Source organism: Acomys russatus, chromosome 21 (genome assembly GCF_903995435.1).
Source record: "Acomys russatus chromosome 21, mAcoRus1.1, whole genome shotgun sequence".
Lineage (NCBI taxonomy): Eukaryota > Metazoa > Chordata > Mammalia > Rodentia > Muridae > Acomys > Acomys russatus.
The window spans coordinates 9,798,262-9,823,664 of NC_067157.1; the positions used below are offsets into that span (position 1 = coordinate 9,798,262).

The 25,403-nt window shown below is 47.4% G+C and overlaps 1 protein-coding gene across 1 annotated transcript in view; it reads left to right on the forward strand.

Moving 5' to 3' along the window:
- LOC127205081 (uncharacterized) overlaps positions 1-25,403 on the forward strand; it is a 176,460-nt gene that overhangs the window by 100,645 nt on the left and 50,412 nt on the right. The window contains exons 24-31 of the mRNA XM_051164240.1: positions 1,826-1,983; positions 2,880-2,991; positions 4,237-4,286; positions 4,493-4,669; positions 11,186-11,303; positions 12,874-13,039; positions 18,781-18,919; positions 24,191-24,341. Coding sequence (XP_051020197.1) covers positions 1,826-1,983; positions 2,880-2,991; positions 4,237-4,286; positions 4,493-4,669; positions 11,186-11,303; positions 12,874-13,039; positions 18,781-18,919; positions 24,191-24,341 — 1,071 coding nt within the window. The remainder of the gene's footprint in view (positions 1-1,825; positions 1,984-2,879; positions 2,992-4,236; positions 4,287-4,492; positions 4,670-11,185; positions 11,304-12,873; positions 13,040-18,780; positions 18,920-24,190; positions 24,342-25,403) is intronic.

The window sequence follows — 25,403 nt, forward strand, 5'->3', positions numbered from 1 at the left end:
TTGACTTCTAAGAAGTTTTAATGAATATTTATGGTGAGGTCCAGGATATTTATGAAGTAAAGTGATACCCTTCAAATTCATGGCAGACCCCATCTCTCTTTTAGGGTATCTCTTCCTATGATCATCTTAAAAAGTCCTTGAGAAATGGGGACACCAATAGTCACAATACCAGTAATTGTCTAATGAAGCCGGGGAAGCAACAAGAAAGAAAGAAAAGAAAGAAAGAAGCCGGGCGTGGTGGCGCACACCTTTAATCCTAGCACTTGGGAAGCAGAGGCAGGCGGATCACTGTGAGTTCAAGACCAGCCTGGTCTACAAAGTCTAGGGCAGCCGAGGCTTACATAGAGAAACCCTGTCTCAAAAAAACAAAACAAAACAAAAAACCAACCAAAAAAGAAAGAAAGAAGGGGGGGGGAGGGAGGAAGGGAGGGAGGGAGGGAGGGAGGGAGGGAGGGAGGGAGGGAGGGAGGGAGGGAGGGAGGGAAGGAGGATAAATGAATGTCCTGGAGTCTGGGTTTTTGATATAATAGGTTGAACTTGGGTGTAGCTTCAAGGCTATTTTACCACACAGGGTGGTTCTGACCCTCAGGAGACATGGCCGTGAGGCAGCTGTTTCCTAGATCCTGAGCATATAACCCTCTGTCCAACCCAGAGACATGGTGGCCAAGGCACCCCTGCTGGGCTTCGGTTACCCCACATCTAATGCCTTGCCTACCAGATCTCCAGAACATCCCGCAAGGCCTGTCTGCCACACCCTTCACCCCTCCCTTAGGGCTGGGGGGTGGGGTGGGATGAAAAACACACTTCTGCAAAGGAATCTCATCTACTGTTGAAAGGGAAATCGATGTATTTAAGATTAAAGAGAGCCAAATTTAATAGATCTGAATGAAGAGGGGCAAAGCAGATGGGCACAAATTAAAAGGAAGATGTTTGACATTTACAGTTTCCCTGCTGACTCGGGCCTTCTACTCACTGGATTCGAGTTAAAACTACAGAACCAGATCTTAGAAGGCATGGGCTACATGAGACTCTGTCTCAAGAAACAAAAACAAACAAACAACAACAACAAAACGATTAGAACTAAGCAAACAATTTGAAAATGTCATAGGATTAAGGGTTAAAAAGAGATGTGGAAGCCGGGCATGGTGCTGTGTACCTGTAATCCTAGCACTCAGAGCAGATCTCTGTGAGTTCGAGGCCAGCCTGGTCTACAAAGCGAGTCCAGGACAGCCAAGGCTACACAGAGAAACCCTGTCTCTCCTGCCCTCCCTCACTACGTCTTCTCTCCTGCCCTCTCTCACTACGTCCTCTCTCTTGCCCTCCCTCACTACGTCCTCTCTCCTGCCCTCCCTCACTCCACTTTCCCTTCTTTGTCTTTCCATTGCTAAAGAAGGCTTATGTAATGCAGATATGCTTGGGTATACTTGGGGGGAATTTTCCAGATCTTTGCAGCAATCCATCAGCAGATCTGTGCAATCCGTCTTCCAGATCCGTGCAGTCCATTAGCAGCTTCTTTAGAACCTGGTCCACACACAGAATTTTGCTCAGCTACTTTGTAAGATGGAGACTTTTTCTGAGAGCTCTTTACATAACTGCGCTCATATTCCGGGAACAGTCCTACTTTGTGTCTTACCCCTTCAGTGTGCAAAGTCCTGCCTCTCCTCCCACCCCACCCCCCACTGCCCCCACCCCCACCCCTGCTTTCCTTCTTCTCTCCAGTCTCCGCCTCCCGTCTCATATGTGTGGGGCTCTGGCTGTAACCCAGCAGACCTACAGGGCCTATATATCAAACAAACTGAATTCATGTTGGCTTCAAATGGTTTAGGAAGCAAGCTCAGACCTGAGACGTCATGGTGCAATGAGTCCGGCCAGAAGAAGAGATTCCAGAACTGTGGATGGCACAGAGCGTTTGCCGTTAGCCCCAACTCCAAAAGTCACAGACACCCTTATTCATCCTTCGGAAGGATTTAAGACCCCTAAAAGGTACTGCCTGCGTCCAGTGGGGGGGGGGGGCAGTACTTGAGTCATCAAAAGTAGAGTGGATTTTGTGTGCGCTTTATTCGTTTGAGATGTGAATGAGGAGACTATAGGAGCAGGCCTTCAGATTCAGCCCAGTCTGTGATGGAGAGGCAGCGGCTCCTAACTTTGGTTGTTTCTTTCTCTCTTCCTTTTTCCTCTCCTCTCGTCAATTTCTCTTTCTTGCCTTCACTCCCTTCTACTTCTTCCTCAGTAGATTTTTTTTTCCATCATATTCCTCTTTACTAGCACAGAGATAAATAGGCCACTCCAGATTTTCTGTAAGCAGAAATGAGAAGTGCAGAACTGCGGTCGCTGCTCTGACAAAGATTTCACTGTTGGTCAGAATAACGAGAGGGCGAGTTCTCTGAGAATCGTGGTGTCCGCAGAGGTACATCTACCACCACAGTTGCCCACCATGCTTTGATCTCTTTCTACAGTGGTGGAGAAAGACATAGGCATAGTCCTTAATAATAATTATGACCACTCTGAATATTTTTGTTGGGTACCAAGGCTACTCTAGTTTACTTTGGCAAACATGGAATGAAAAATAATGACAGGCAAAATAGCCTCTATTCGGGATGATGCTAACGGGACATATGGCCAGAGGGCAAGCATCTTCAGTTCAGGTATCTGCATGGCTGAGGCAGAGGGAGGGACTGCTGACGTGGGCCTTCCACACAGTGGGGTCTTTACAGGAGCACAGTGTCGGGCGAGTCATCAGATGCACTTAAGGAGGTGATCACTGTGGGGACAGAGCAGCCTGACCTCCCGCTGCAGCACCCAGCGTGAGTTATTGATTGCTGCACATCTGCCTGCTCCCACCCTCAGCTCAGCTCTCTCTCTCTCTCTTCCTCTGTCAGAGCTCCGGAGGCCTTCGTGTCTATTCAACTAGAAAAGGCGGGTTTGCGGGACATGATGCTGAACAGCTTCCTGCACTGGAAGCAGAAGACGGCTGACAGGACGAAGAGCCCCGTGAGAGAGAAGGGAGAAGGGCTTCCTGAAGCTCTCACGCCTTCTTATGTTGGAGCAAATAACCATTCTGAATTTGAGTAGAGCAACTGTAAACACATTGCACAGAACTGAAAATGAAAAGTGGAACCAACTCAACACAGAGTCTACCAAATTGTAGTTTCTACAGAAACTACAGTCATGTTTATGAAATATACACTTTTCTGAGGCCATGTTTTTTTTGTCTTGTCACTTTCTGAACAGACTAGTCTGAGAACCCTGACCAGGATACTAGCTCCTTCTGAGTAGGTGGCAAAGAAGGCAGGCGATCTGCTGTTCTGTGTTTATCAGAAGCCACTGACATGTTCCTATTTAAGTTGGTTTTTTTTTTTCCAAATATTAGTCAGATCACTTAGGAAATACTATAGAACTCAAACTCTTAGTTCCCAATTATGTTGGTAGTGTTTCATTATTTGTTAAGTTTTTGGTAAAGCACAGTTATCAGGAAGAAAATGGCAACATTTATTATCTCTAGGCTTTGTCCCTCCCTAGACAGAGAAGACTAAAGTAGGCATGCAAGCGGAATAACCGCAGTCAGACACTATTTACTGATGAGTAATAATGAAAGCAATCAGCACCAATTCTCCTCAAAATAAACAATTCTCCAAAAATAAAAAATAAAAAAAATAGTAGCTACGTGGAATGTATAGATGCCCTAACAGATCTCCAGAATCATCAACAACTACTAGTTCACAGAGAACTCAAGGCAATATTAGATCAAGTTTGTGGGCTCCAGGATTTTAGCCTCCTGGCAAGTTAGCATGGATGCCAAAGGTGTGGGACTGAGGTCAGAGCCAACGAGCTTATTCCTCGCAGCAGGGCAGATAACACAAGGGTCATTTTGTGTCAGTTCCCCACAGAGACAGTGTAGAAGAGCCAGCAAGCACCCAGTGTCTGTCACAGTCAGAATCCGCAGAGCTGGGTGGGGCGCCTCTTTTGTAGCAAAACTGCCCTTTTTCCTAGAGAGAGATTCTACCTCAGTCCTGAGGGTTGTTCTCAGCAAACACATGCCTGAAAATAGCTCAGATGGAAAGTGGTCAGGGCCTGGCATGGTTGGCACGCTCAGCAAGATGGGTAGGAATAGAAGAGACCTATGCAACAGTCTCCTGAAGAACATCTCAGCTTTGCGGGGTTATTTCCTGTTTGAACTGGACCATACATTCATTTGAATGCTTACTATAGCTATATTTTTTTTCCTTTTATCAACAGGATGACATTGAAAAAGTCAAGAGGGAACTAATAGTTGAATATTGCCAAAAGTAAGTAGAGTCTATGCACACTAGTTTCTCTGACTGGGTACACTTGCCAGCAGCCATGTTACCTTGAAAACCCAGGCCTTACCTGGATGGTAGCAATGTCTTCTTAGCAGAGATGCTCTGTTCTCCTTGGAAAGTCCCCCAGGGAAGCAGACTCTTGGCCCTCTCTGATTCTCCTCCGGGATACCATCTCTTCTCCTGACCTCCAGGTTGACTCACCGCATGTCTCGCTATGCCCTTCGGGGTCAGATCATGGCGTACTGCAGTAGCCTGAGAGCTCTGCTAGATGACTTTCCTACCATCAGGGACACCTTCTTCATGGTGGGACAACCAAATGAGAAGAGGGCCTTGAAGGACTCCAGTGGGGAATTCAAGGCTGACCCCAGGTAGGCAAGGCTGTTGGGTCTTGTTATTCTACCACTTGGGCCTGCCCTCTCCTAGAGAGGTGTGTTAAGTACAGAAACTCTCAGTGCTATAGTGTCCCCCAAGATCTGGGGGCAGGAGGGAAGAGCTGCTGGGCAGGGATGCACACTATTAGGAAGTTGTAGAGCCTCTGAGGGGTGGGATCTAGTGGGAGGTTTTTAGGTATTGAAGGTATGTCATTGAAAGGGACTTGGGGGTGCTGGTTTCCTCTTCATCACCATCAAGTCCTCCTCTCCCTCCCCCCTCCTTTACTTTTCAGCCACAAGGTGAGCAGTATGGTCATACTAAGTGCTGTATCCATGTCACCCAGCCTCGCCTAAAACATCGAGGGTGAAGCACAGTTAGCATTCTCTCTTTAGTAATAGGTCGCTGTAGGCATTTGTTACAGCAGCAGGAAGCCGACCTTCTGGCTCTCTTGCCCTTTGCTTGGACCTTCTGGCTTGGAAGGTCACAAGAAAACATCAGCGCTCCAAGAATAAGAGCATCTCTGTATGTGAAGGAGTCCTTTGTTTACGGGCTGTGTGACTGTGTTTCCAATCAATGAGGTTTTGTTTCCTCCTGGGAAGGCCAGAGATTCTCCCCAGTCACAGCCCTTTATACAAGCTAATGTCTAAAATAAGTAGGCAAACAAGGGAGTTTGATTTCCAGCTGTGCTAGCTTCCAATGTCCCACCCGGTGGAGAAGAAATAGTCAGAAGAGAGTAAATACTAATTAGCCAGTGCTGTGAATAAATCAGTGGCCTGTTTTTCTCTGGTGGGATGTCCAGAGATAGACTGAAAAGATAAGAGCTGTTTCCATGCCTCCTCTTCAGGCTGTATAGATTTCCAAGTGTTCTTTATTTAATGTGTATGAGTGCTTTATACCTGCATGACAGAAGAGGGCACCAGATCACAATATAGATGGTTGTGAGCCACCATGAGGTTGCTTGGAATTGAACTCAGGACCTCTGGAAGAGTAGGTGGTGCTCTTAACCTCTGAGCCATCTTTCCAGCCCTTCCAAGTGTTCTTAACCCAGCCCCCCTAGGATCACCTACCTGGGTAGAGGAGTTTGCATACCTGTGCAGTCACTAACCGCATGCCTTGACAGTGGAAAATAGGGAGGGTGTTCTAGGTTATGCAGTCTCCAGGAAGCTTGCCTCACCCCTTATTCATGTCCTGCATAGTATGGAGTTTGATTAGCAGTAATATTTAAAATATGGCCACTGATAAGACAGATGAAAGGCATTGGAAGCTAGCTTGCTTCAGACCATGTATCCATCCTTTCGTGCGTGTATGGGCATCAGCCATCATTTGTTCAGAGATTTCTTAGTCCCAGCCATTTTGTACCTGGTGTTTTGGACAAGAGTGAACAATTCATTGGCTCCGTAGGAAAGCTCAGTAATCAATTAACTGCAGAGGTAACATATTGAGGCATTTCTCAACGTCTGTAAAGGTACAATGGAGGGGCGTGTGACTCTACCTCAGGGCCTCAGAGAGAAACTCGAACAAAGTAACAAGAAAGTCAAGTTTACCAAGAAAATGGAATAATCAGTGACTGTTGGGGCCCATCTTGCCTTGGCACTGGCAAGGCACTCTGGTAATGGGTACCAGTGTTCTTGGTTCTAAGGTCAGCCTAGGGCTTTCCTTGAGTAGACTTCAGGACTTGTCTCATGTAAGGATGCCTTTGAGAGGAGTAGGGTGAAGACACCCCTGTGGGCTCTCTTGTGGAAGACTTTGCTGGAACCTGCAGCTCAGGGAGGTTACAGTGCATTTCTTTTTCATGAGAAGCATCCCAGGCCAATCCTTTAAGACCTCTTTGTTTCATCCGCTCACCACCCTCTAGGCAAGTTGACCAATCTTCCCTTAGCACCAAATGTGAGCCGGGCTGTGCTCACTCGGGAGGCAGAAGCAAGCAGATCTCTGTGAGTTCAAGGCCAGCCTGGTCTACAAAGAGAGTCCAGGACAGTTAAGGCTACACAGAGAAACCCTGTCTTAAAAACAACAACAACAACAACAAAAAGTTGTATCTGGGCCCAGGGACAGTGGTTCATGCCTGTAATCCCAGCACTCTGGGAGGCAGAGGCAAGCAGATCTCTGTGAGTTTGAGGCCAGCCTGGTCTACAAAGCAAGTTCCAGGACAGCCAAGGCCACAGAGAGAACCCCAGTCTCAGAAAAACCAAACCAAACCAAAAAATTCTAGCCAGATGCCTAATCGTGAATTCACTACATTTTTTGTTTAGGATGAACTCTGTCCTTGGGTCGGTTTTTATTTCTGATGTGTTTAATTTGCAGTAACCAATGAGGAGGCAAGGGGATGAAGAAGGCATCTCTGTGCTTGTGGCTCTTGCTCTGTTCTTTATGGTGTTGTCTTACTTAGGTTGACACAAAAACTAGTACACATGTCTCCTAAGTGACAACGCTGTTTCCTAAAGAGTAAGGAGAGCTGGCATCTAAGTGGAGAGCCTGGACTCCTGGGAAGACTGCTCAGCTGTGTGCAGTGATTTCAGGACAGGGTCCCGGGCCAGAAAGATGTGATCCAAGTGAGGGCCACCCAGATCAGTGACTGTTGCAGAGCTGTTGCCTCATAGGTCTCCCCTCCTGCTTCCTGTGCCCTCTAATTTTAATGTAATACTTTTAAAATATATTGATTTTATGGGTATATGTCTGGACCTGGTGCATGTAAGTGTGCCTGATGAGCACAGATGCCCACAGAGGTCAGAAGTAGGTGCCTGATTCCACTGGAGTTCTGGGTGGTTGTGAGCTGCCAGTGTGGGTACTGGGAACCAAAGCCAGGCCCTCTGTAAGAGCAGTAAGTCCCAACCTCTAATATGACTTTTTAAAAAATCACCAGTGTGTATGTATATATATGTACACACACACATATTTATTACATATATATATATATATATATATATATATATATATTTTTTTTTTTTTTTTTTTTTTTTTTTTTTTTGGTTTTTCGAGACAGGGTTTCTCTGTGTAGCCTTGGCTGTCCTGGACTCACTTTGTAGACCAGGCTGGCCTCGAACTTACAATGATCCGCCTGCTTCTACCTCCCCAGTGCTGGGATTAAAGGCGTGTGCCACCATGCCCGGCTTAATATGACTTTTTAAATACTCTCCTTTGTAGGAATGTAGAGAAACTTGTGTCTTATGTGGAAGTTTGGGGAAAGTGCCTCATAAGAGTCATTCTAACGCTAAGGACTATGGGTCTGTGAACTGTTAGACACAGGGCAGTAGCATCAGAGGCAGGTTAACTTTTTGTTTTAATGAGGGGGTGGGTATATTTTAGCCCATTTTTGGAAGTTCACAGGTAGATCACCAGCATTGGCTTGTTCTGGAAAAGACCCTTGCTTAGAGAGTCCCACCACAGTGGAAAGGAGGGAGGGAGAAACCAAGTCAAACATCAGGAGAGCATAGCTGGACTTGGTGACATATTTGGGAGGTGGAGGCAGGAGGGTCAGGAGTTTAGGGTCATCCTTGGCTACACAGAGAATTGACCAGCAGCTTGGGCTGTAAGACACACTCTCACTCTCCCCCCCCCCCCCCCCGATAAAATAAAATAAATAAATTTAAAGGTCAGGAAGTCAGAAAGACACTGTAGTCCAGTAGTCTGTTCCCAATGGCATGCCACCCGCTGCACTATGGAGAGGCTCATAGGCTTTGCCCCTGAGAAGTCCCACCACCCTCCAGCAACCCGCCCTGGGGAGTGGTCATCTCCATTCATAAATTCTTTTCAAGGGGCCATACCTAAAGTCAGCCAAACAAAGGTGCAGTGGAGAGCCATAGTCTGGCAATTAGAGTGTCTGGATTTCACCCAGCTCAGTCATGTGTTGCCTCAAGGTCTTGAGGAAAATCACTTCTCTTCAGTCTCTTCCCAGGATTGAGGATGTCTGAAGCTGTTCTCTGAGGTCAAACATGCTATGGTTCTCAACAGTGCTTAGATATCTAGGGCAAGGCCACAAGAAGCAGGGTTGCCGAGGAAACGCCATCTGGAGGAAAAGGGAGGGCCAGTCCCATGACTGCTCGTGAAGCATTGGCTGAGCATCAGCGCAGGCAAAGAGCCTAGTGCCAAGGTATGACGGGCAGAGGCAAGAACATCCTCCTATCAGCCATAAGACAAGAGGCTGGGCTGCATTGAAGATAAGACATAGCCTTTATTTTAAATGTCCGTTCCAACAGTTTATTAGTGTCCCTGCAGAGGGCTCTGAGAGCAGGGCTTGTCCATGAGAGTCTGGCAATGGAAATGAGTTTTCCACGGTGTTACAGTTACCTCTTTTAAAGTGAGATTGCGGGTATCAGGAGGCAATGGAAACTCAGGAGTTCCAAAAGGCCACGATGATACCAAAAGCGTCACAGCCCTCTGTTAAGCTTCTAGGCTAAGCGTGGCAGAGGATGCGGGCAGCCAGCCAAAACCAGCTGAAAGGCAGGGCTGGTGAGACAGGTCTGGCAGGTGCTTCATTGGTGATTAGCGTGGATCTCACAGGAGCAGGCCTCAGCAGCTGACCCGCAGTCAAGCCCTGGGAGTCCAGGGGTGATTTTTACCCAGAAGAAATGAGTCTCAGATGGTCGTGGTGTTGAAGTGGAGGGAACAAAGCCTTTATTTTCGTGAAGGGGGCGGGGCGGGCGGGATGACGACACACAGTGGGAGGGGTTTGAGGGTGAATGTGTCTGATTCGCTGAGGCTGGAGGTACCAGGGATACTTAATCTCCACCTACAAGTAACAAAGCAGCCCTATCGTAAGAGGGAAAAGCAGGACTTAATTATCCTATAGGTGGGGGAGACTCTCCAGGTACAGTTAAAGGTCATTGGTTCAAAGCCGAGACACCAAGAAGACATCTTATTAGCACAGGGTGGGGTGTCTCCAGGGATCCCCACGTGCTTGCTCAGCAAGTTCCTTGTCAGGAAAGGGTCAGGCCTGCAATCTTACCCCCGAGGGCTATGTGACTCTCCTTAGAGCATTTACGGCTCCCCAGATCAGGGGAAGAGGGAGCTGAGAAGGGAGTCTGTGGAGCCCAGGAGGCACCAGACTTCGTTCTCAGTAGCAGGGTTCCACACCCAGCTGTCTTCCAGGCCACGGAGAAGGCTCGACACTGCTGTGAGTGACAGCACCTCGGAGGCTCCCTCAGCCTGTTTAGGAGGTGAAATCAGTGAGGTAGGGGCCTGAGTTAATGTGGAACCAAGGAAGAAAGGGGGGCGTAGGATGTTATGCCTTTCTCTCTCTCTAACTTATTGTTACTTCTAAACGCAGGCAAGTGTGTGCTGAGGTTCACGCGTGCAAGTCAGAGGAAAACTTGCTGGATTAGCCGCTTTCCTTCAGCCATGATGAGGCAGATCTCTCTTGTTTCTGCTGCTCTGTGTACTCTGGGCCCAGACAGTCGCCCTGCTCTGCCTTTTATCTCCCTGGGGGTGCTGGGATTACAAGTACAGGCTGTGGGTCTGGCGTTATTTTTCCGTGGGCAACCCAGGTCATGAGACGTGAGTGGTAAGTGCTTCTGCCTGCTGAGCAGATATTGATACGAGACTTGTTGCTCTTGCAGAGGACGTGGGTTCAGGTCCCGACACCTGCACGGTGGTTCACAGCCATCCATACCTCCAGTTCTGGGCGGCATGCAGGTGGTACACATGTTTAATGGAAACATGGCGGGCAGGGAAGGAAAGCAGAGCTGATGTCTGAGAGGATTCTAGAGCTAGGCAGATGCCCACTCAAATGCTAACTTCGCCTCAGGAGCTGGCAGGGCAGGATCTACATCACTCCTCAAACCTCAATTTCCTCAGCTGTGAAACAAGGACAAAAATAGATTGTCAAGACATTAAGTGACATAAAATATGTAGCAGCCAGTGCGAGGCCGGCCATTTAAGTTTTTTCCCTCCTCACCACAGCTTCCCTCCTTCCGTACCCACGCCTTCCTCCCTCCCACACAGCTCAGACTACAGTGTACCTTTCTGCTCTTTTTCATGATGAGTTATTTATAAGTTATTCTGGCCGCCTGGGAGTGAGCAGGAGGCTGCTCCTGGGGCTTGGGTGCTGGGCCTGCGGTGGTGGCCCTTACCGCAGGGCCTGCTTCCGGCTTGGTGGGATCTTGCCTGTGCTATGCTTTCTTTTTTTTTTTTTGAGTTTTTTTTTTTACTTTTTTTTATTAATTCATTCATATTACATCTCAGTAGTTATCCCATCCCTTGTATCCTCCCATTCCTCCCTCCCTCCCATTTTCCCCTTACTCCCCTCCCCCATGACTGTGACTGAGGGGGACCTCCTCCCCCTGTATATGCTCATAGGGTATCAAGTCTCTTCTTGGTAGCTTGCTATCCTTCCTCTGAGTGCCCCCAGGCCTCCGTCAAGAGTACTTGATCAAACATGTGTGTGTGTGTGTGTGTGTGTGTGTATGTATGTATGTATATATATATATATATATATATATATATATATATATATACATATAGTGTGTATATATATATTTTAATTTTTATTTATTTATTTTTTTGTCACACTGCAGGAGTTTTCAGCCTCGGCCTCGAAGTTTGCTATCAGCTGATGGAAGACTCTTCATCAACTTATGGTTTATCCCCCATCCTTCCGAAGTGCTGTATATGTTCAAAACTCTGCCAGAGGAGGTTTGTGGGGTATTGTTTTGTTTTTTGTTTTTCTGTGAGTTTTTGTTTTTTTGGTGTGTGTGTCAGAGTAGAAACTGGCTACTTTTTAGGTCCCAGGGTTCATCACATCATATCGCCAGATTGATTTTTCTGTGCTATCTTATCTAATCACAGAGACCTTTTCACAGTTCCTGATACTTTTGCCTGTTACAATTTCTCCTGCTCTCGAGACTCATTATTTCATGAGTTTTATTGTTTCCAGGCCATCGATGAACAGGAATTTGGGCTTTCAATATTCCTTATCCATTCTCAGCTTCCTCCAAGCCCTTCGACAAAAACCTCACATTTGTTAGGCTTGAATCTAACAAAGATGGTAGCCACGGGACTGTGCTTTGTTTGCTTTTGAGGCAGTCCCTTGATGTATCCCAGGCTGACCTTGAACATGAGAGTCTCTGCTTTCAGCTTCCCAGGAGTGGTAGCGAGTGACACTGAGTTCAGCTGCCTACTGGGTTTTTTGTTTTGTTTTGATCGTTCTTTGAGGGTTATGCTACTTGGCGCCGACAGGCCTGGAATTCACTGTTGAGGCAGGTTGGCCTTAAACCTGTATCAGCTGTGCTGCCTATGTTGTCCAAGTGTTGGATAACAGGTGTGTGCCACCACATCGGACAGGCTGCAGGTCTTGTTGTTGTTGTTTTAGTTTTTCAAGACAAGGTTTCTCTGTGTAGCCTTGGCTTTGCTGGACTCGCTTTGTAAACTAGGCTGGCCTCGAACTCACAAAGATCCACCTGCCTCTGCCTCCCAAGTGCTGGGATTAAAGGCGTGTGCTACTACTGCCTGACTCCGGCTGCAGTTTTTACGGGTTTTCCCTTGAACTTAATATTTGAGAATAATTTTGAGAACCACTAGAAAATTGGTATGGAAATTAAAACCTTTGCCAAAGTGTGATGCTTAATATGGCAATCAGGGAATATTCTGAATTTTCTTTAAGACTATAAACACCCATCCCTCCGTTATAGATGCTCATTACAATGCTGCCCACATGAGAGTCTCTGTTTGTGACTCACTGATAGTCAAATGAGCACGCTGTGATGTGTTCATGGCTGCGATGACTTTAAACAAACAGAAATGTGGTACTTTAGCCTGCACAGCAGTGCCTTTGTCAGAAGCAGGCCTATGGTCATGAATAGGTTTGTTGTTTTCTTTTCTTTTCCTCAGTTTTGCCCCGGGACACTATGAAAATGTTTACTTTAGAGGGACCAGTGCTCTGCCCAACAGTGTCTGCATCCATCCACCACAGACTAAAAGTTGGGAAAACTGCATTTGTACTACACAAATATATAGATATTATAGCTAACTTAGGGTGGTTAAAAGTTGACAGGAGGCTCTATGCAAAGCAAGCATGTTGTGCACGTCTCATAAGGCATCTGCACATGATTACCATCTCACGGCGTACTGAGGTCAAGCCCCATGGGTACTGAGGGACCGCTGTGCCATAAACACATTTTCCCTAGTCACATTCAATGCTGCGTAGGCCTTGTAGGAAGTTCCTGAAACGTTCCTGAAAGTGTCCTTGTGTTGCTTTTGCCCACAGGAAGCTTCTAGAGCCCTAAAGCTCACTCTCCAACTCCTAGCTCCTCTCCACGACATCGTGGCCTACCTTTTCAGTTTTGCCAAGCTTGGCAATTGCCCAGCACGCTTCGACTTTCCTCTAAGTCCCAACCCTTTGAGGAGTGACTGGGGAGGAGCTGAGGGCATTGGTAAGTAACCAACAGTCGTTATTAGAATCACCAGACCGGTTCAGTGATTCTAAGAAGCGGTTAGCAGTGAAAACCCAGAGATGTGTCCCCTTGTGACAGCCACAGGAAGGACCCAGAAAAAGCCTGTTATAAAGTGTCTCCACATGAACATTCTGCTGGTTGGCTCCACACCCGTAGGCTCACCAGAGAGTAAACTGAGTCAGGAATTTAGAGACCCGGCTTGGACCCTGCCTCTGCCATTAGATGCAGGCCACTTTACCCCTGGATCTCTCTTTGCCCATCTGTAAGATGGGTGATGTCTCCTAGAGATAGTCTCTGGATTGAAATCTATGTGGGGATGCTCCAACGATCACCTTGTTCCTCCTTCCTTGTGACTGTTGACTGTCTTGACAACGTCCTACGTAAATACTGTGAAGAGGCTGAGAGTCCTGATGGCAGAGAACCACCTGACTGTGATAAGAATGAAACAGGTGTCTAGTATTGATAAGAGACTATGCAATAAAGGTCAGAGAGATACTCGTCGATAAAGTGCTGGTGGAGCCTTGAGACCACATCTTTTAAAAGCCTGTGATCCGACTGCTGCGGAGGCACAGATAGGTGGATCTCTGGGGCTCCTCGGCCACCCCATCTCAGCCTAACTGCAGAACCTTAGGGCAGTGAGAAAACCTGTTTGACAAATAAGGCAGATGGCACCTGAGGAACAACAGGCAAGGTTGATCTCTGGCCCACACACTCGTGTGCACACACATTTACAAACCGATACACTAGCGGCCAGACCGACACTGTGTGTGTGTGTGTGTATGTGTGTGCATGCATGCATTGGAGGCAGGGGTATATGCCACATGTGTGTATGTGCTCATGGGGGCCAGAAGAGGGTGTCAGATCCTCTGGAGCTGGAATTCCAGGGAGTTGTAAGTTAGCCAGCATGGGTGCTGGCAACTGAACTCAGGTCCCGCAGAAAAGCAGCCAGCAGCCTTCAGCGCTGAGCCATCTCTCCAGCCTCAACAATAGACCCTTATATAAAGTAAACAGGATGTATTGGAAGCAGAGGCTGATTTTATTTTAGTAATTTCCCTCATACAAATTAAGGTACTAGCTGTGTTGATAGTGGCCAACTGAAGTCAAGTACTGTAGCATGGTAGCCAGGAATTTAAAAAAATGAGACGCTCCTGAGAAATGAGGTGTGGTAGTCCTGTTTAGACTTACTGATTTTTTAAAAACACATACGGGGCTGGAGAGATGGCTCAGAGGTTAAGGGCACTGACTGCTTTTCTAGAGGTCCTGAGTTCAATTTTGAGCAACCACATGGTGCCTCATAACCATCCGTAATGTGACCTGATGCCCTCTTCTGGCCTGTGAATGTATATGCAGGCTGAGCACTGCATACATAATAAATAAATAAAATCTTTTTTTAAAAGGTATTTTTTTTTAAATCCAAAAAACAAATACAAGGTCATCTGAGTCTGTCCCCTTCTAGATGTGACTAAAAGAAAATGTTTGAAAGGGACCCTGGAGCCGGTGGCTAGTAGATCTGCATTATGCCAGTACACACAGAAGAAATCTGGATATGCTAATGTGTGTGTGGGGGGGGGGGGTGCTGGATGTCTGGCTGAGGTGAAGAAACAGGAAAAGGGCTGATGTTGGCACCACCTCAGCAGGAAGCTTGGAGCGGTCTCGGGCTAATGATCTCTAGCGGACACAAGCAAGTCCTGAAGACACGACACGCGTCACAAGATTAGAGCTGCGCCAACCTGCTCTTACTAACACATGCTCTTCTTAGAGGGGCTCCTGGGAAACTGTGGGTGCTAGGTTCTGGGAGTCAGGGGAAAGGAGAGTGGACCATGAAAAAAAAAATGTTCATCCTGTTTTAGAGTCTATGACAGCCAGAGCCGCACTTCCAGTTAAGCGATGCCCAGGAAGTCTCGCCCCAGCAGCTGGGGGCAAGTGTGCCACTTACCCTAGCTCTAATCAGTGGAGAACCCGGGCAGGGTCCTCCTAGCGAGACAAAGAGAAGACTCCGTCCAAGGACACGAGCCCGTCATTGTGAGAACCTAGAGGTCAGAATGAAGGAGGATGCGTCCTTGTGGAGCTAGCTCACGGAGCTATGCGGAGCTCAGGTTTTCTGAGGTGAGGTGTCAGTTAGAGACTGCACACTTCGCTTGTTGCAAGTGAGAAAAAAAAAAGGTGCTCAGGGGAATATGTGCAAAGTTTTGCATGCTCTGATTTGCTGAAAATAGATGAAGAGCAAATTAAGTGTAAAAGGAAAAAAAAAAAATTCCACTAAGATAATCGGCTCCCTAAGAAGGCTGCAAGGCTGCATAGCTCCTGGTCCGGATCCCAGAGGAGGCGGAGGCAAGGTGGAAGGTGGAGCCAAGTCTAGCCCTTATCGGCAGATAAAACGACCTTTGTGGACTTGCACACTTTAAAAGATTTTGTAAAGCTCTGGCTATGAGCTCATGGGCCCTCCCCTAGAACCAAAAGACGCCACCCCGACAAGCTGTGAGTTTCTGTGGACCCTGCTGATCTCTCCAATTTCCTGACAGCCAGCCATTCCCTTGGGAGTCAGTGTGAAGCATGGAAGCATTACACTGCATTTTCTTTGCCAAAGACCCGAAGGGCAGTTAGAGACCAAAGACGATGAGCATACTCTCCCTCTCTGTTCTCGCCCCCCGTTGTGAGTGCGCATGTGTGCCGGGGGAGGGGGTCCCCACACAGAACCCGCCTCCTGAGAAAAGACAGACTTCTTTTCCTTTTCTGATGTTCCCTGGGTCCTCTTGTCGCCCTCCCCTCCCTGCCCACACCCACCACCGCCACTTCCTCTCCCCAAGCATCCTGTCCCTACTGAAGAAGGAAACAGAATGAAGCTTGTAAAAGTCAGTAGGAAGCAAAAGAGCGAGTTCCCACCAAGGCAGCAACAATGTAATAAGCCGCATGTCACCCTGTACTGTACTCACACAGACACCCCCTCTCCCGCCTCTGCCTCCCAAGTGCTGGGATTGAGGACGTAGTGGCACACGTTTCCTACCACACCTGGCACTATTTGTGTTTTAGTTTGTGACGCTTTAATTGTGTCCTAAAAAGCAATGGGTTTTTATTATCCACAGCAGTTCCCTTTTTACTTTGGTGTCACATGTAACCCATTGCCTCCTGTCCTCAAAGCCCCTTTGTCCTTTCTCATGACTGCCTTTCCATTTCTGACCTGTACCCGTGCTCACATATGTGCACATATACCCCTGTCTCTCTCTCTCTCTCTCTCTTTCTCTCTCTCTCTCTCTGCAAATTTCATGTTTCTCCATAGCTGAATAAAATTGTGCATATGGACCACATTTTCATTATCTGCTCACCTGTTATGAACAGGGCATCAATAGGCACGGTTTTCAAGGCTCTGTAGTAGGATGCAGAAGTCTTTGGGTACATCCTCAGGAGCCATACAGCCGGCTCATAGGGGAGTCGGTCTATGCTTCCCGTGATGTGCACAGCGGCTGTTCTTCCTTACGGCCCCATCGGCAGTGAACAGGGGCTCTTCTTCCCCATTTCGTCACCAGCATTTGTTGTTATCTGTTTTCTTCATCTTAGCAACTCTGACCAGGGTGAGATGGATTCTTGATGTACTTTTAACTTGCTTTTCCCTGGTGGTTAAGGATGTCGAACACTGTCCTTTCAGAAGCATTTATTGACCATTTGTGTTTGTCCTGTTGAGAACTGTGTTCAGTCCAGTCCCTGCCCCACCTGTTAACTGGCAGTGCGTTTTCTCAGTGTTGTATTGGTGTAGTTTATGTCTTCAAGGCATTATCCCCACCCGTGTCTGAGTGCAGCTGGGAAAGATTCCCTGCCCTTCTGCAGGCTGTTTGCTTGCTGATGGCTCCCTTCGCTGGGCAGGTTCCTAATGCTATACAATCCCCACTTGTCAACTCCAGCAGCTACTATTTTCTGTGCTATCAGAGTTCTGTTCAAGCCCTTGTCTCTGCTTATTGTCCAGCACCCTCCGGTGTTCCTCTGCCAGTTTCAGTGCTGCAGGTTTCTTAATTCAGGCCTTTGTCCATTTTTAGTTTGTTGTTGTTGGTGGTTTTTTTTTGTTTGTTTTTTGTTTTGTTTTGTTTTTGTCAACACACAAGTGCTTTCATCACAGGCAGAGGTGAATGAACAGCCCAATGGGCATGCTGAAACGAGGAAAATTACCATGGCCCAAGCGTTCCGAGTCTTCTGTTTTTATTTACCTTTACTCCCTTGTAGCCTGTGCCCAAATACTTTGTATGTGTATATTTTAATCATAGGGCATGTGAAGGTTTTTTTTTTTTCCTTTTTTTTACATGCTACCACAGACAACTATAAACATTTTTGTTTGGTTGCCGCTCTCCTGAAGATGTATTACTTGTAGACCAAAAACCACAAGCCATGAACAAATGGTGCTCAGTGGCCACCTCTCCTCCGGCCATGCACCCCAAAAGCCCTGCAGTTTGTGTTACTGACACTTCCTTTTCAGCAGGAACCTCTCTGTAGCTCAGTGGAACCTTCACATTCAGAGGACTCACTTAAAAAAGAAAATGTGTTGACTGGACCCAATAATTTGGGACTGGGGAAAAGCCCAGCCATCTATCTGTCACATGTAAAACAGCCAATGGACACAGAATCTGGACTGCTCATCATTCTTAAAATCACATGAAAATGTTGCAAGAACCAGCAGCCATTCTCAAGCCTGGAACCTCCCTGATCAAACTCTCACAGACAGCTTCCTGTTTACTCCCATAGTCCTTTGCTTTCCTAGTGCTCGAACGGCGGAGGAGGAGGCCTTGCACTTAGCCAGATAGGCAGAAGGCTACTTGGGTCTGGAGTAGCCACCGGGACAGAATAGCTTCTTCAATGCTCTTGAGCAATGCCTGTTTTGGGCTGCCTATGGGGGACCAGTGACCATATCACAGCCTCTCCTATGTCAGGATAGAAAGCTGTCACCATCGTCGGACAAACGTTTTTTGGACAGGCTGATATTCAGATGACCCTAAACACACAGGCCTGCCGCACTCCCTACGTGTTTGTTTGTTGTTTTTTGCTGAGCTCTCCTATTTCATCTGATTTGTTCCCACCTTGAGCCAAGGACAGGAGTCCAGGCACAGGCCAGCTCTTCATCCCAGCCTGAGTGTTCCAAAAGTTTCTATTTCACTCATTATATGGATCCTTCTCATGTAAAAGTGCCAAGAAACCAGCCAAATTCCTGAAATGACTAAACCTCCTAGAAGTTTATACATGGATATGTATGCACAGATGCATAGTTACATGTATGTATTTTGGCCATATCTTTTCAGTGGATTCATGACTCTTGAGCCTTTCAGTCCACATGCCAGTGACAAGGGAAGGTTGGTTCACAGGGCAAAATAATGGAAACAAATGTGGCCTCCGGCAGATGGTAACTGCAAATCCCTAGAGGTTATCTCGAGGACTTGTTCATCCCGTGCCATTTCTTTTCATTCTATTTTGAGGCCGTGGCCTTGCAGATTTAAAGCCTTTAACAGTGTGTTCTTACTAAAAGCACAGGGGGTTCTATATTCCAGGGGGAGGAAGGCAGGGGAGCTAAATCAGACCTTGGTTTCTAGAGCTGCTGGTCTTGCAAAACATATAATTAGCACATTCTCAGAAAAAGGAAATCCGTTTGTCAGTAAGTTCTGGAGGTGGAAGGCAAGGCTGATGGGTTGGCTAAGGCAGCCTGTAGTTCACACTGTCTGACTCCAGTGTCTCCCACTTTCCAGGAGCTGAGCTTCAAGAGCTGCAGAAAATGATTGACAGGCTCCGGAGGCCCCAGGACCCGAGCCAGGTGGCCCAGGCCCTCCTCCTCCGCAGAGAGGTGACGTTGCTGCAGTTCGACGCGGCAGTGAGACATCTCCTCCGGTAAGGGCGGCGGGAGAGCGGCTGTCCCTGCCAGCGAGATTTGATTCAGCTGAGCAGGTGCTTGCTGAGGCCCCATCCAGGGAGGCCATCCAGCGAGATTAGATAACCAGCCTAAAATAGGGCGGCAGACAGATCCAGCACACTGGCTAGCCAACGTTCCTTGCAAAGCCTGCCTCTGTGGAGTCTGTCCCTGGTTTTCCTGAGGTTTTTAAAAGATAATTTCCAAACAGCCTGTGTAGCAATTGCTACTTTTCATGTCCAGTTTGAGTCATCATGGGGAGTAAAACTTTTATATTTATGAAGATCATTATTCTGAGGACGTTATTTTCCCCTTTCAACTCTACCTTTCAAAGGGACAGCTTTTACTGTTCACCTGCAGCTCATAGGACTGGCTATGGGAGCTGATTTTTAAATAAATCTACCTTGATTTTGTAGGAACCATCTCCTAAGCACTCTGCACACAAAAGGTTTATTTGGCTGGTTAATCCTGATTCTGATGGGTTTGGATTAATAGTCATGTTTCCAGAAAATATTTTATATGAGAAAGAAAAGGAGGCAGGCCTGAGCACCCCAGGGGTGTGTGTGTGTGTGTGTGTGTGTGTGTGTGTGTGTGTGTCTGTGTGTGTGTCTGTGTGTGTGTCTGTGTGTATATATGTGTGTGTATGTGTGTCTGTGAGTATCTGTGTGTGTCTGTGTGTGTGTGTGTGTTGCTTGTTGTCTTTAATTAGAGCAAAGGGCAGCAGCGACAAAACCCTTGTGTTTGCTTTGTAGCTCAGGAAATCCTGAAACTCACTAAGCTGCCAAAGCAAGCCTTGAACTTGTGATCTTCCTGTCTTAGCCTTCTGAGTAGTCAGCCTTTTGCACCAACCTCGCTCTGTGGCCCTTGTTGGTTTGTAAACACGCCAGCCTTGAACTTGGATAGCCCTCCAGTGCTGGGATTACAGACAAAAGCCGGCCCCTGCCCCCACCCCGCTCCAAATATTCTCCAATTTCCAAAGCTTACCATCGTCTTCCAGTTCACCTCCAGTGAGACTGTTCAGCCAAAGAGGGTCCCAAAGGGCTGTACCCGGGGATGACAAGTGTTTCCCGCGGGTAGCACGGAGCACCAGCAAGGAATGGAGATGCGGAATCATATTAAATGAACATATTTTTCTACTTTACATTTGCTTTTTTTCTGCCAACAATTCTTGGGTTTAGAATATAAATTTAGCAGTGCAAAGCTTCCTGTTGACAAACAGCTTGGAGCCTGTAGCCTTAGTTTAGTTTGTGGGCTATAATGTGACTGTCAAGATGACCACTGAGCCGGCCACTGAGTTGGCTTCTGTATTCTGAAAGCCTAAGGAGTTTGTTTTATTTTGTTTTGTTTTCCATTTTGGTTTGGTTTTGGCTTTTGTTTTTGTTTTTGAGACAGGGTCTTTACTCTAGCTTCATCTATTCTAGAATTTCCACAAATTACAGCCTTCCCAGTACTGAGATGAGAGCTGTGAGTCACTACTGTCACCTGGCAGGGCTCCTCTTCAGGGTCCAGCCATACAAGGTTGTATGGCTGTCTGGTTCTTGTTTAGGGAAACCGCTCTGCTTCCCCACCATTGTGTAGTCCTCACAGTGTGGCCAGGAATGAGGGGGGGGGGGGGCAGAGGGTCCAGTGCCTGCTTTCTATGTCCTCAGGTGAAACCACCCAGGTGGCACACCTGCTGGTCTTTATTTGCTCTGTCTTCCTGATCTTCCTCCACCCCAACACAACCCTGACCCAGAATGCCTCCTGATGAGTGTGTGTGGAATTACACATTAGGATCAGAACCTCGGTGTGTTTAACTTCAAAACTGGTGAACTGTGGTAGTTTCCGGGGAGCTGCATGGCACAGAAGGGGACTCAGAAGAGAAGGCCTGAGAGTCACAACAGGCTGAAGAAGGTGAGAGGCTATGGATTTGAGGCCAGCCTGGGCTATGTAGTGAATACCAGGATAGCCAGAGCTACATAGGGAGACCATGTCCCCCCAAAACAAAAGTAGCCAGGTGAGGTAGCATGTATCTGTAAACCCAGAACTTGGGGTGTAGAACAATCAGGCATTCTACACACAGGGAGTTCAAAGCCAGCCTGAGCTGTGTCAGATCCTATTTTAAGCAAAACAACAACAAAAATAATAAATAAAATAGGAAAATAATAGTCTTAGTTAGAGTTTCTATTGCTGTCATAAAATATCATGTCAAGAAGCAACTAGGGAGCAAAGGGTTATTTTAGCTTTCACCTTGTTCCCAGCACCCACGCCAGGCAGCTCACATCCACGTGTTACTCCCTCTCCAGGAGATCTGACACCCTCTTCTGGCCTCTGTAGGCACCTGCACTCACACGCACACACCCACACCCCTCATAATATACACATAATATTGTTAAAAAAAAAAAAAAAACCTTCAATAGAGAGTGAGAATGAGATCGTATCAAAGACTGAACAAGTAAGATTGAACAAAGTTGGCCTATGAAGAAGAGGGAAGAGGAGGGGAGAGGAGGGGAGAGGAGGGGAGAGGAGGGGAGAGGAGGGGAGTCGAGGGGAGAGGAGGGGAGAGGTGGGGAGTGGAGGGGAGAGGAGGGGAGTGGAGGGGAGTGGAGGGGGAAGAGGGGAATGGAGGGGAGAGAGGGGAGAGGAGGGGAGTGGAAGGGAGTGGAGGGGGGAGGAGGGGAGTGGAGGGGAGAGGAGGGGAATGGAGGGGAGAGGAGGGGAGTCGAGGGGAGAGAGGGGAATGGAGGAGGAGGGGGAGGAGGAGAGTGGAGGGGAGAGGAAGGGAGTGGAGGGGGGAGGAGGGGGAGGAGGGGAGTGGAGGGGAGAGGAGGGAAAAGGAGGGGAGTAGAGGGGAGAGGAAGGGAGTGGAGGGGAGAGGAGGGGAGAGGAGGGAAAAGGAGGGGAGTAGAGGGGAGAGGAGGGGAAAGAGGGACCTGAGAACTGGTGGTAGAGACTGGAGTGACGGATGTGACAGGAGCCATGCGATGGAAGAAGTTATTCCCAGTCACTCTGCTTCTGTGTTCGTGACTTGTGCTGCAATGTGTTTCTGTCAGAACAGCCTGCTTTCTACACTGTCATTTTAAGTAAGCACATATATGGTGTATGTCTTTGGTGCATATGTCCTATAGGTGCCATAGAGAGATCTTGGAAGATTTAGGGGAAGGTGGGAAGCCCTTCTGCCTTGCTAGGCTCTCTGACGAGGGCAAGTGACAGACTGTGTGAGGCTTGTCTTTGTACCTCAGGCAGTTCCCAGCTCAGTACTGTGAACATTGTAGCCACTTCCTATATCACTGCTGCACTCGCTCTGTTGAGCTTTCTCTGGCAGGGCGCCCTGAGAAGTCATGTGGGAGATAATAGAAATGGAGAAATAAGTTTCTATGGCCTTTAAGCAACTCCATCTGCCATCCTAAGCTGAGTGCAGAGCTGGGCTTTAGCTCAGTGGTAGAGTGCAGAGTGCATGCTTAGCATGTTCAGGGTCAACACACACACACCACATACACACACCCACCACCACCACCACCACCACCAATCAGTAGTTTTATTCACTCTCTGAGTGCTCCATTTTTCAGTTTGTAGGTTTCTACTTCTGCTGTGGCAAAAATATTTTGCTTTCCAGTACCACACATGTGTTTAACAGTGGCCACCCTGGAATTTCAAGCCAGTTACCATAAATGCTTTTTTTTAAATTTTTTTTTATTTTTTTATTTTTAGTTGCCTCCTAGTCACCCTATTAGTGAGGAAAAGGCTCTACTCTGAGTTATGTGATGGCTGAACGAATGTCACTAAATGTTGGGACACATGAGATCAATTGTAATTTGTTAGTGCTGTGTTGTCACAGGCAGGAGGGGATGCCCTGCAGGCCGTGGATGAACAAAACGAACACACAGGGACAGGGGGAGGCAGACTCCGCAGTATGAGAGGGTGTGGCATCCCTGGTTACCAGGGAGGACATGATCAGGCTTGTTTGCCTAGCTCCACGGTCTGGCAGGAAAACAGAGCTGTTGCCCAAGGACAGTGACAAGAGCAGCAACCCACTTTGATAAGGAGTGTGGGTGGACATGGGCACCGTATCCTGAAAGGAAGGGAGAAGCTGCCCTCCCAGGTGTCAAGGCAACTGCTAATTCTGGACCTTGCTTTTAGAACTCGTGCGCCCGACCCTCTCTTTCCTTGCTCCTTCCTCTCAGAGCAGCCTGAGCTCTGGGGGGTGCTCGTGCGTGAAGCTGGAAGTTGGAGATGAGTGGCCACTTCATGCACCTCTGTCATGAGTTATCAGGTCTACCCTGACTTCTCAAGGCTGGTAGCCTTTTCCACCTCCCTCACGGACATTCACTGATGGGGCTCAGTCACCCCCCCCCCAAGTCTCCCTGACATGTGGAGAGTCTGCTAGCCTCCTGAGCTCCATCGACTGGCAACTCTCTCAGTCTGCGAAGTCTCCTTTCTCTTTGGTGTCTGAGTTTATTGATGTCCACAGAAGACATTAGTTCTCCGAGATACCCTCCTCCAATTTATCCTGTGTCAGCACTTTTCTTAGACATCCTTTCGCTGCTAGAGGAGTTTAATATAAGACCTAGAAAGTCTTTACTTCCTTGCTAATCTTATTTCCTCTGAGGCAGGAAAATCACCCTGAATTATCCCACATGCCTCTTATTCTTACTCACATTATAAATTTCATGCTCTCGTCTTTGGGATTTATGGTTCAAAGCCACTTTTTGTTTCAACAAAACAAAAGTGTGTGTGTATTGTTGTTTTCTTTTACCCCTGGTCTTCTTCCTTAACCTAAAGTTTGGTTTTATACATTTGAACTGTTACTTTGGCTGTTAACTTTTTAAGACATTCAACAAACAGTGGACGTCTTGGTTCTAGAGCTCTAGGTGTAGTGCCCAGTTTGGTAGCCATGTGGCTGATTAATTCAAGTTAGTATTAACTAAAATGAAGTAAGGAAAATTTAAAGTTCAATCCTTCATTCACAAGAGCTACATTTTAGGTGTTCAACAACATAGAGCCAGTGCCTTCTGAATTTTCCAGGCTTCCAGAAGGTTCTATCAATATACTCTACTGATAGACAGTATCGGTTTCTTCCATTGATAATATCAACTCCTCCAGAAAGCTGTAGACCCTGAGAGGAAAGGTCAGCATTTGTGGTGTGGCTGAAGAGGACACCTGCTACTCTCTCAAAACAGTCTCTTGCTTGAGCTTGAAGAAAGTTCTGGGCTTTCGAATCATAGAATCATAAGTAACCATCTTAAACAAACATGCACACCATATTTTGACAGAACATTTTTGGCAGCTGGAAATGCTACCGCCTACCAGTCTGTCACAGATGGTGTGTCCCATGGTTTATCACCACTGAGTGACTCTCTCAGGAAGAGCATCTTCTCTTCACAGCTCAGCCTGCCCCAGCCACTGGATCCCCGGAGCCTCCAGGTGAGTTTTAGAAGTGTTTTTGTACCTATTAAAACATGTGTGGACTACAGGGCTGTGACCACTTCATTGTCATTTGGCTTCCATTTTGCAGGGTGTTCATACTTTAATGTGTCTCAGTCTTCACTGGCCTTCCTTCACTCACGCAGGGAGCCATGGGGACTCCTGTGACCAGGAGGTATTTCCAGTCAGGGCCTTTTCTGCGAATGTTCAATGGGATGATTGGAAGCACACCGCTGTAAAGGGAGGGGGGGACCAAAAGGCTTGATTTTCTCTGTTAAGTAAATAATGATGCAATCACAATTGTAATAAGTCAGTCACTACTCTTTGAATTGCCCTGGCTGCAACACGCATTATCAAGTGTAATCCCAGCAACAATGATTACTTCCAGGCAGGTACTCTATCTGGCTCTTACAGAGGTCAAAGTTCAGGAAAGCCAGAGGTGGGACCACCAAGAGTCAGGGCAGCATCAAGTCCCAAAGCTCATGTTATTTCTCTGTTGTCACAAAGGCAAGTCCCACCCCAGCTTAGCAGGTTAGCATGTAAGATTTCATTATCACTCCCAGACCCCGAGAGGCAGGAAGCTGGGGGCATTTGAGATGCCAAGTGCTGGCTGGGGTTTCTCTGGAGAGCTGCAACCAAGATGTCATCTTCAGCCAGCTGTCAAGAGCTGTCAGGAGACTCACATCCAAGGTTGTTCCTATAGTCTTCACTACAGAACCTTCTCATAACATGGAAAATGGCTTCCCCAGGGCAGGCAGCCCAAGAGAGACAACCTAGGGGACAAGCCATGTTCTTTGCATGACTTCAGAGCTGACTCCATCGCTTCTGCCATGTTTTTTATTCACTCTCAGTGAGTCATTAAGTACAGCCATGTTCAAAGGGTTGAAAAGTAACCCCCTCCCTCCTTCTGCACCCCCCTGACATTTCTCTTCCCCCTTCCCCCCTCTCCTGAGAGTATATAGCCAGATTCGACCTTGAATTCCTGTTTCTCCTGTGTCCGCCTCCCAAGTGGCTAAGATTCTCGGCGTGCATCTAACTCTAAGCCCTAAACACTATCTCCTG